The following is a 9,866-nucleotide window of genomic DNA, read 5'->3' on the forward strand; positions in this document are numbered from 1 at the left end:
CGGAAAGAGTGAATAGGTAAAGGAGCACGGACATTTCTCACACTCTGTCAGGGCGCCCAGGGTAATCACATGATCTGTTTGGTTCAGCCTCATTTTGCAGGTGTTATATTTGGATGCTGCCGAGTAGATTCCACCAAAATGCGCTTGAGAATGTATTTCCCAGCTCCACAAGCACAGAAATCCCTGCCAGCTTCCACCTTTCCCCCTCGCACAACTCTTCTCCAAATAGACCCAAGATTGTTTCCATCTGTCTCCTATAGACGGCTGCTCGGCTCAGGTAGACTTGGTGGTGGAATAACGTCCTGAAATGATCCTGCGTACGCGGTGGAAAGTGGCATCTGTTGTCTGGGAAAACAACAGAGCAGTCTGGTGTTGCAGACAAAGATGTTTGTTTTGACTGTCTTTTCATAAATCAAACTTTACAGACCGGGAGTGCAAGGTTCTCTTTAAAAAGACACTTGTGTAAGTGCAAAGGTGCAACACAAAACTAAAAACGACCTACTTGCTTTTATTGATTTTACTCCCTGGGGTCAGACTTACTGAAAAGCTCTTTGGCTATGAAAGCCTTCTGCTGCTAAAAAGTCTGGACTGAGATGAACTTAAATACTAAACCAAAGCTGACCCAACAATTTTCACACTTGAAAGTATTTTTTAATATCAGCAGATATCTTTTTTTTTTCTCCCTCTGACTCACATTTGATCCGACTTTTTAACATTTTTCATATGCTACCCATTTTGCAGATTTGTCCCATGACTCTTAATTTTTTGCAACTGACAACACCTTCACTCTGGCTGTTAGCACATGATCAGAACTCTTATATTTCCACAACTGTCATTCTTGATCCACTCTACAGACATGTGTGTTCAGCTTGCCGTGATTAAGGTGTCACTCATTACAGAGGGTGTGTATGTATATTGTAGAGTGTGTTTAGCTCTCAGAGCTGGAGCCAGTCTGTCAACACACCTCTGCGCTGGTAGCTACAACCTTTTCCTCCTCTCTCTTTTTTTTCAACCCGCTCCACATTACATTTAGTTAATCCACTTTTTCCTGTTTACCTGTACGTCAGTCAGACAGGAGCCCCCTTCAGCGGAAACTACGGTGTAGTGGCTGTTTATTTGGCTTGGGCCCTTTTCACATGTGAACTCCGGGGGCACTTATAGCGGTTAAACAGAGCACACATGTATAGGGAGGCCCACTCCTTTGATAGATCCACGTAGGCTTTAGATTTTCCTTTAACTTCTGTAAGGAAAACAAATGGCCTCTTGTCTATGCTGTTGATCTATCTCCAGGGTTAAGACTGTTCTGCATCTTTCATGGCTCTTCTCAGGCCAACAGCGGACAGGTTGGATTAATTCAAGTGTGGAAAACAAATCACAACACGATCTTGAAACTCCTTCAACTGAGCCAAGTTGTTATCGATCACATCACGTACACACCTCCACTGCGGACATTCGTCTCATTTTTATATATGATGTGCCAGGTCAAACTGAAATCAGTATGTCCTTAAGGTATGGATATCAAAGACCATATTTCTGTTTTTTACATGATGAATTACATGTCAAAGAAATCAGTGACATCTTTGTTATCAACTTCCAAATCTGCTTCACACAAAGCCTACGAACTTCAGGTTGCATTTTGTGGTCTTTGTTTTGAGACTTCTCAGCCTTGATGCCGGTGTTGTGCTTCTTCTTCTGTTACCGAGCCTGTAGAGAATTGTCACTTTGTATCACATTAACATCACACAGGCCGGGACTTTCAGTAATTTTAGCTACACACTCATAAATGCAACAAGAGGCAGGCCAAAGATATCGCCTGAAACAATAGCAGCCTCTGCCTAGACCCTGAGCACTTCTGTGACAGAGTGGAGCGGAAAATATCTCTCCAATGTGGTCATAAGCTCATCACTGTGTTATAATAATGTGGAACACAATCTGATTGTGTCTCTGCTGTCTTATGGAAATGAAAGAGGTGGCCAAGTGCAGAAGAGTGGGCATACCAGAGTTTTGTTGACTGTTTTAAGACACTCTGATTTATGCCGGTGTGTCCCCGTTGCAACTGGGTAATAACTCTGGAGTTTTATTAGAACTCACTCTGGCCCAGCTCCAGCACAGTGAAGTTTTTATAGACCACAGTGTCTTAAGTCTGGATTATGTTTGACTTGTGCTCCCTGTCATGATCATTGTGACCTCTTTTTTTCAGATGGTGATGGAAAGTGGGGACTGGCTGGTGGGGGGAGACCTGCAGGTTCTGGACAGGATCCGCTGGAACGATGGACTCGATCAGTACCGACTGACACCCACCGAGCTCAAGCAGAAGTTTAAAGAGATGAATGCAGGTACTGCACAGGCCGTATTCTGTTGTCCTAGTCTAAAAAAGGATGAGATTTACACCAAAATACTTGTAGAGAGACTGTAGTGTCACAATATTTATAAACTGCTTCCCATTTTTCCTTAAAAATGAGAGGAAACACTGCGTCGTCCACTCACCTCAATGCTTTCATTCTTTGTTTAGTCTCTGTGCAACAAGTGAGGGAGACAGAGTAGGAAAGTCATGGGAGAGAGGGCTCTGGTGTGATTCACTCCTTCACTGTATGTGGTTTCAGTGGTTGGGCACTTAGCTGCTTGATTATCCTTGGGTACATTGTGGCCTTCTTGTTTGTTTAATTCAGATGTGTTCAGATGTGTTTGGTCGCAGCTTAACAAATCCTTCTCATCCTTTCTTTTCTTCTCTATTTAGATGCTGTATTCGCCTTCCAGCTTCGTAACCCAGTCCACAATGGCCATGCTCTTCTGATGCAGGACACCCACAAGCGCCTCATTGAGCGGGGTTACCGCCGGCCCGTTCTACTGCTCCACCCACTGGGAGGCTGGACCAAGGACGACGACGTCCCGTTGCCCTGGCGAATGAAGCAGCATGCTGCCGTCCTGGAGGAGGGCGTCCTGAATCCAGAGACAACTATCGTAGCCATCTTTCCTTCACCCATGATGTACGCTGGGCCAACTGAGGTAACACTATCAAGTATGCTATAATTGCAGTTACATGCTTGAGGTTTCTCTTTCTAAAAAAGGAATCATGTTTTCCTCAAAACTGACATGGAGCAGAAAATGTTACAGCGCTGAGTTATGACAACAGACAAAGGAAGGAGGACTGTCATTTGTTAACTGCAAATTCTGCAGAGTGAAAAATGGCAGGAAATGGGATTTACAATCGTCTTGAGGCGCTCTGTTTAGTGTTTACCTGCCATACATCCTCTCAGTGTGGCTGAGCATAGCTGTGTAGCTGTGAGTCATGTCATGATTTAGCATTGGGCACAATTGAGAGCAGATTGTAGGCTGGTGGATGTCAGGCAATGGATTTATGCAGTTTTTAACTCTGGATGGGAGGTTTAGAGAAAGACGCCGCTCCGGTCTTAGTGTTATTAATCTAATCTTAAACCATTCAGGACATCAGATCTTGGTCAACCTGCAAACTAAAGACTAAAAGCCTGACCATAAACTTTTCAATCCTAAAATGGACTAAGTACCTTTGCAACAAACCATGTACCTCTGGTGTTAGTAACTGTCAAGGAATGCAGAGATTCAGACTAATTGTAATACACAGAAAAAAACTCAGTGTGCAAATTCATCACGGTAACAGCTGCTGGCTGGATGCCTGTGGATAAATCTGTGGTCTGCTAAAACATAAAAACCCTTTGCATTTTTACTTCCGGGTCATTTGTGGGTCGTTTTTGGAGTCACAAAAAGACGACTCACTATTGAAAATCAGGGACTAACTTTTTTCAAAACAAGAATCTCTATTGCAATAGAATAAAATGTTCTTCTTTTAAAAGGGGTAAGATGATCATTAAACCCTCAGTTTTCAAACATAGCTCATTGCTTGGGGGCTTTTATTAAGGAGTTAAGGTGCAGCAATGCAAATAAGATTATTGCAAAGGGTTCTCTCCCTGAGAGCTTCTTTTCATCATCCTCAAAGGGTTATAAGATGCAAAGCCTCACACTGAGTTGTAGAAGGTTATTATTAATCAGTCCTTTTTTATGCATTGCGATGTACTGAATAATCTCTTCAAAGCTAACACTTCTTATGTTTTTGTAAATGTGTGGTAAAATTGTATTTCTCATTATAATTTCAGTCCTTTTTTCCCCAAACGTAGGTTTTCAAAGTTGCCATTTATTAATAGCCAATGTGTCTGTTTTCCTCATACACAGGTTCAGTGGCATTGCAGATCTCGAATGGTTGCCGGAGCCAACTTCTACATCGTGGGTCGTGACCCCGCAGGCATGCCCCACCCTGACACTCCGGGAAAGGACCTGTACGAGCCCACTCATGGTGCCAAGGTGCTAACCATGGCTCCTGGCCTCATCACCCTGGAGATCGTTCCCTTCAAGGTCGCTGCTTACAACAAGATCAAACGAGCTATGGACTTCTATGATCCTAAAAAGTGAGTACTTGTTTTTATTATTTCACCTTGTTGAAGCATGTGTCCTGTTTGATTTGCTAAATTTGAACTTAATCTGGATCATAGATCCCTAACATCATTTGAGTGTAAAGCAGCAGTGCTCACTCACGCCAAATTAACAAGCTTATTTGTAGATTTAGTCTAGAGTAATCCCTCTCATTTAGTCCAATTAGAACCGGCAGCATAAACAGAACTTCTGTCTTTAAGTATAATACTCATTAGGCCGGTCTTGGTTGGAAAACCTCTAATCTATTTCCTTTCTCCTTTGCTTCTATTTACATTCAAATTCCATGCCAAGAATAACAGGCATCGTTTTTCTTTCCTATACAGTTAAAAGGTTTCCTGGATTTGTAGGAGCTTTGTTGTTGCTCAAAAATTACAGAGACCTGTCATTAATTAAAGCCTGTATACGTACACTGCACATGATGACTTACAAAAATCATGCAATCTTAGTGCCTCTCATCCGGAATTGATGCAGGTTATGCAACCCTTGCTGTGTTTGGCCAGGAGTAAATATGGCTAGACTGATCAAAAGATTTGTTTTGTTTTCCATGATGCATATTTATGACATTGAATCCACACCAAAAGGTTTATCAAGAACATCTAATGCTTTTACTTCTGCTAAAAATAGGCACAATGGTTGTGTTTTTTATTCAGAGCTTTTATTTGCAGCTAAACAAAAGTGTAATCAGGCACAGTGTGGTATATTTGTTAGGACTGTGATGCTAAATAAAGTTAAAAAATCTGTTAAAAAACGTAAAAAAAATTCTCAATATATGGAACTCATTTGACACACATAACAAGAAACAGGTAACACATGGTATGTTTCAATATAATCCCATTGGCTGTCATTTTTCGGTTAAACCTAAAGCGTAAATGCAAAGTGGGGACTTGTTAAGTCTGCAATCCTCACTCAGTTAGAGTTACGATCTTAGTTTCTCTCATGCACACTGACAGCTCCTTGCCAAATATCAGGATGAATGTGGATGCTTGTCCTAATCACCAGCAACACCCCTCAGTCTTCCTCTAAAGTGTTACAGCTCAGATGACAGCAAGCTGTTTCTAATTTGACACTGAATATAAAAATGGTCTCAGAAGAATTCGCCTCGAGCTCTTCTCCCTGCATCATATGCACGCACAGCGAGGTCCTCCTCACAGTTTAGCATTGTTAAAGTAACGTGCATTGCTCCGTCATGTAAAAGCAATTAGAAACTGAATCTGATAAACAATAAGACTTTGACCCTGTGTGAATGTAAGCTCCGTGGAGATAAATCTAAATGTCTGCTAACAAGATGTCCAAAGCGCTCCTGATTATCCCTGACAGTAATAGACGAGGCTAGTGAAGATGTGATGAACTGGTGCCAGCCCTCCACTCAACACCAGTCCATGATGAAGACTGTCTTTGGCTTCCTGCTTCAAACAGAGTTGTTCGTTTTTTTTTGACAAGGAGAACTTAACGTTGAGTGAGAACCTGTCAGTCATGGAGAGGACGAGAAGAACATCAGAGTGTTTGAAAGTTGTGAAAAATGTTTGGACAAGAGAAATCTACAAACTGATTTTTATTTAGCTGTTCTCTGACACTGTTTGATATTCTGATCGGTGTTTGAGTTGAAGCGTGTCACAGCCAAATTCCTTCACGCAGACGGACAGTTGGATATTTGATAGTGGGGTTTGATACGTGAGAGAGGAGAGCAAGAACAGGTTTTTTTTTAACTTATCCAAAGTAGCGGTTGGCGTTTCATTTTATTCAGCAGTTGCACTTGTGTTTGCATTTGATATATTGGTCTATAAATTAAGAATCTCATCTTTTTAAAAGAAGGGGAAATCATGCTTTAAAGCTAGGGTTGGTAAGCCCGGAAATTAGCATGAATTTGAAAGCAGCATTTCCTCAGAACTCCATCTAACCCCTCCCTCCCTCCCTCCCTCCCTCCCTCCCTCCCTCCCTCCCTCCCTCGGAGCTCCTCCAAAACGACACCAATGCTCATTGCTTAGCTACCATATGATTGCTACTGATCCAGAACCGACATATTCTATCCACAGCATATTGTTTGTGTTTTGCACTACGCCTCCTCATGTCTCACTCAGCGGTAAGAAAACACCTAAACATTATCATAGTGAAAGTCAAAAAACACTAGGGATGCACCGAAATGAAAATTCTTGGCCGAAACCAAAAAAACAAAATGAGGAAACCAAGGCCGAAAACCGAAACACAGAAATAAATTATTAAGCCAATTATCAGTAGGGAGACCAGGGACAGTTGTAACACTTGCACTTGCTCCAATCAGAACAATTTAGGAATCACCTGATTCACTCTGCACATGCTCAGTTTAGTTGCAGCTAGTTTGTATAGCAGTTTGAACACACTGGGTTAAAAGAGCTCAAAGTTATGGACAGAAATGTCAAAAATGTTACAACTGTCCCCAGTCTCTCCTACCATTGCATTTATGGCTAGGACTGTGTACTAACCACACTAAAATCAAGGAATCTGGTTCAAAGAGACGAGTTCTTTTTTCTGCGCTCTGTACTCCTTCTCCTTCCTGCGCTGTGCGCTTCTCCGTCTCCAAGCGGGTTCTCCGCATCCATCGCAGCCTGGATCATTTCTCGTGCGCGCTGCTTTATTCCCACATCCAAGTAATGATCTTTATAACGCTGATCAAGTACAGTTGTGATGAAGTGCAGAGGATCCAAATAGATCTCAGTGAAACGTGTGCTGACAGACTCGAAGAGTTGTTGGTACTCACAACTGTCATGTTAGCATTATCCAGTTGTACCGGTGACACCGATATCAGGAGAAAAGCCAAACAAAAAACGAAGCCTCCTCTTCCTCCATTTTTCTTTTATTTGCCCTTTTTTTTAGCAGGAGGAGCGGACCAGTAATTGGGGTATTGGTAGTTTCTCGGCCATTCTCCAGTAAGCTTGAATCCCTCTGGTTTCTGTTACACGCATTGAATCAGGACAAGTTCATGCTGGGGAAATGTTCGTGCAGGAGGCAGGCAGGATGGCATTTGATTGGTTCCTTCCATGAGGACCTCATGGCAGTGATTGGTTGTTGTTTTACGTTTTTTTCATTCTTTTTAAAAAAAAAAACTTATCATGTATTGATTGCCATCGGAACATGAAGATAGTTTTAACTAGTATTAATAAGTGTATCTAAATCATACTTCCAATCCCACCTTTCACATTTTGTTGAAATTGGATTTGAATTCTACCCCTTTAAGTAGATCCTTTATCAAACTCCCCCTCCTCTGGATGTTAGTCAACAGTTGTATGTAACATCCTCTCTACCATGTGTATTCCCATGTTATACTGCATGACCTAATTGAAACTCTGTGAGTAGGATTACAAAACATTCATGCTTTGGCAAGTCACGCTGGTGGTAATAAAAGAGATTATGTGGCTTACATCATAAATCTAACATCTACAGTACATTGAATTTGAAGAATTTATATGTTTCAAGTCCAGCTAAACTGCCGCATGTTCCAGCTATCACTGCGATGGCGTGCTGGCGTTTTGTGGAGTCACACTATCTGTCCTGCCGCAGTGATTTGCAAGGTATTACAAATAACGCAGTCGCCAAAAGCGATCAGCATGTCAAATGTAGAGTTTAGAGATGCAAATATTTTGATATGAAAGCAGTTTAAAATGTCTCAAAGAAATGGAAGCGATCAGACAGGGTATGTGTAATGTTTTAAGAGCTCTCTTGATTCTGCTCTAACTGCCTGCTGCTACGCCTCATCACACTTGATTCCAAAGCAGCAGGCAGTTATCGTTGGCTCATATTTTCTATCATTTTGATATGCATCTTTTTATTGATTGAAATATGTCCATAACTCAGAACTTCTTCTTTTTTTTTTTTCTAACTGCAGCCATCAAGACTATGATTTCATCTCCGGCACGCGTATGCGCAGGATGGCTCGCGAGGGGGATAATCCACCCGATGGCTTCATGGCACCTAAAGCTTGGTCTGTGTTGAAAGAATACTACAAATCACTGGAGATAGCCTAGAGGTTGAGTGTCAGATGCTGCAAATGAACAAACAAAATAAAAACATGGAGACGTGTTGGTTTTACTGATAGTTGAAAAGGCGAATGTGGGGACCACTTATGTATCATGAAAAACCACGCTACGGCTTGTGTCTGCCTTACTTTTACAATTTACGGTTGGTCATAAAGCTGGTTATTTTTAGTCTTATTATGTTTGTGTTTTAACTCATTTGACTAAATTTACTGTAAAAAGAGGAGAGGTCTGAGGAGAGAGAACGAACAAATTTAATAAAAAGAGATGTTTGTGTTTCTCACAAACTGTAATACTGTATACTGGTGACTGGTTAAAAAAGATACTGTTAAAAAAAAAAGGATCACAGCTCTATGGAAAGTACTGTTGACCAGTGCTCGAGGACGCCAGATTGAATGTTGAATATGAGTGATGTCCAAATTTAAAAAGCCCCTGCACCTGCTGGAGTTGATTTAACTCACCGCGGAAACACAAACAAGCTGCTTTTGTACGCTTGTGTTTGCAAGTGGCAGTGGTAATTGCTCAAAATTTGGTGTACACAAGTATTTGACGTAAAAAGCTGAGTGCCTTGGTCTTTAGAAAGTGAATTCACATGATGTCTTGTTTGAATTAGGAAACACAGACACACAGACCTGCTTCTCGTCCCTCTAGTCGTACTGTTACACCAGAACGGTCCAGTAGTTCAAGTAACTGTCTGCAAAGAAAAGATCAGCATTAAACATGTTTTTACTTGGATGTGCATCTCTCACCTTCAAGAAAAACCTTTTAACATTTCATTTTTGTCATTTTGAGTCTATTTATTCTGTCCTAACATTGCAATATTGACTCTTTTTTAACAGTGTTGTGAAAATAGTTCTAAAGCTTTAAGGTTGTCGTCTCTCAGCAGTCTTGATATTTTGTTAATGTTTCATCGTTTGTATTTTTTTTCCCCTCATGGGTTGCTAATATTTTCCATGTGGTAATTCATTTTTAAGAGAGGGTCTGTATAATCAGAGGGTTGATGGTTACCATCAAGGGATCAGATTTGTAATCTTCCTTGTCCAATAAACCATTTCTAGCAAAAGAACAATTTGTTTACTTATCCTTTCTGAAATCTTCGGCTTGTTACACCCACTGTATGATATGTGTTTTTCTTTTATTTTGCTGCACACCAAAGAGTTTTAAATACATAACATATTCTCAAACATTTCATCCTAACTTTAACTGACAGCGCTGAATTTATGTACCTTTGAAACTAACTATGTCATTAAGCTGCCTTTGATAACTCAATGGCCCTAGATCTCTTCATGTCTCTGTGACTGACCCGCTGCCATCTACATAAACAGCGCACCCTCCAAATTTAATTTCCACGATTTCGACCTGCCTGTTGGAACTTTTGTGACCTCCCAGTTGGTC

At 41.1% G+C, this 9,866-nt stretch overlaps 1 protein-coding gene across 1 annotated transcript in view; it reads left to right on the forward strand.

Moving 5' to 3' along the window:
• The window catches only part of papss1 (3'-phosphoadenosine 5'-phosphosulfate synthase 1), a 19,928-nt gene extending 10,391 nt beyond the window's left edge, over positions 1-9,537 (forward strand). Inside the window, exons 9-12 of the mRNA XM_034687728.1 lie at positions 2,201-2,336; positions 2,738-3,006; positions 4,207-4,439; positions 8,324-9,537. Coding sequence (XP_034543619.1) covers positions 2,201-2,336; positions 2,738-3,006; positions 4,207-4,439; positions 8,324-8,462 — 777 coding nt within the window. The 3' untranslated portion in view covers positions 8,463-9,537. The remainder of the gene's footprint in view (positions 1-2,200; positions 2,337-2,737; positions 3,007-4,206; positions 4,440-8,323) is intronic.
• Positions 9,538-9,866: the final 329 nt, after the last annotated feature.

Source organism: Notolabrus celidotus, chromosome 7 (genome assembly GCF_009762535.1).
Source record: "Notolabrus celidotus isolate fNotCel1 chromosome 7, fNotCel1.pri, whole genome shotgun sequence".
NCBI lineage: Eukaryota > Metazoa > Chordata > Actinopteri > Labriformes > Labridae > Notolabrus > Notolabrus celidotus.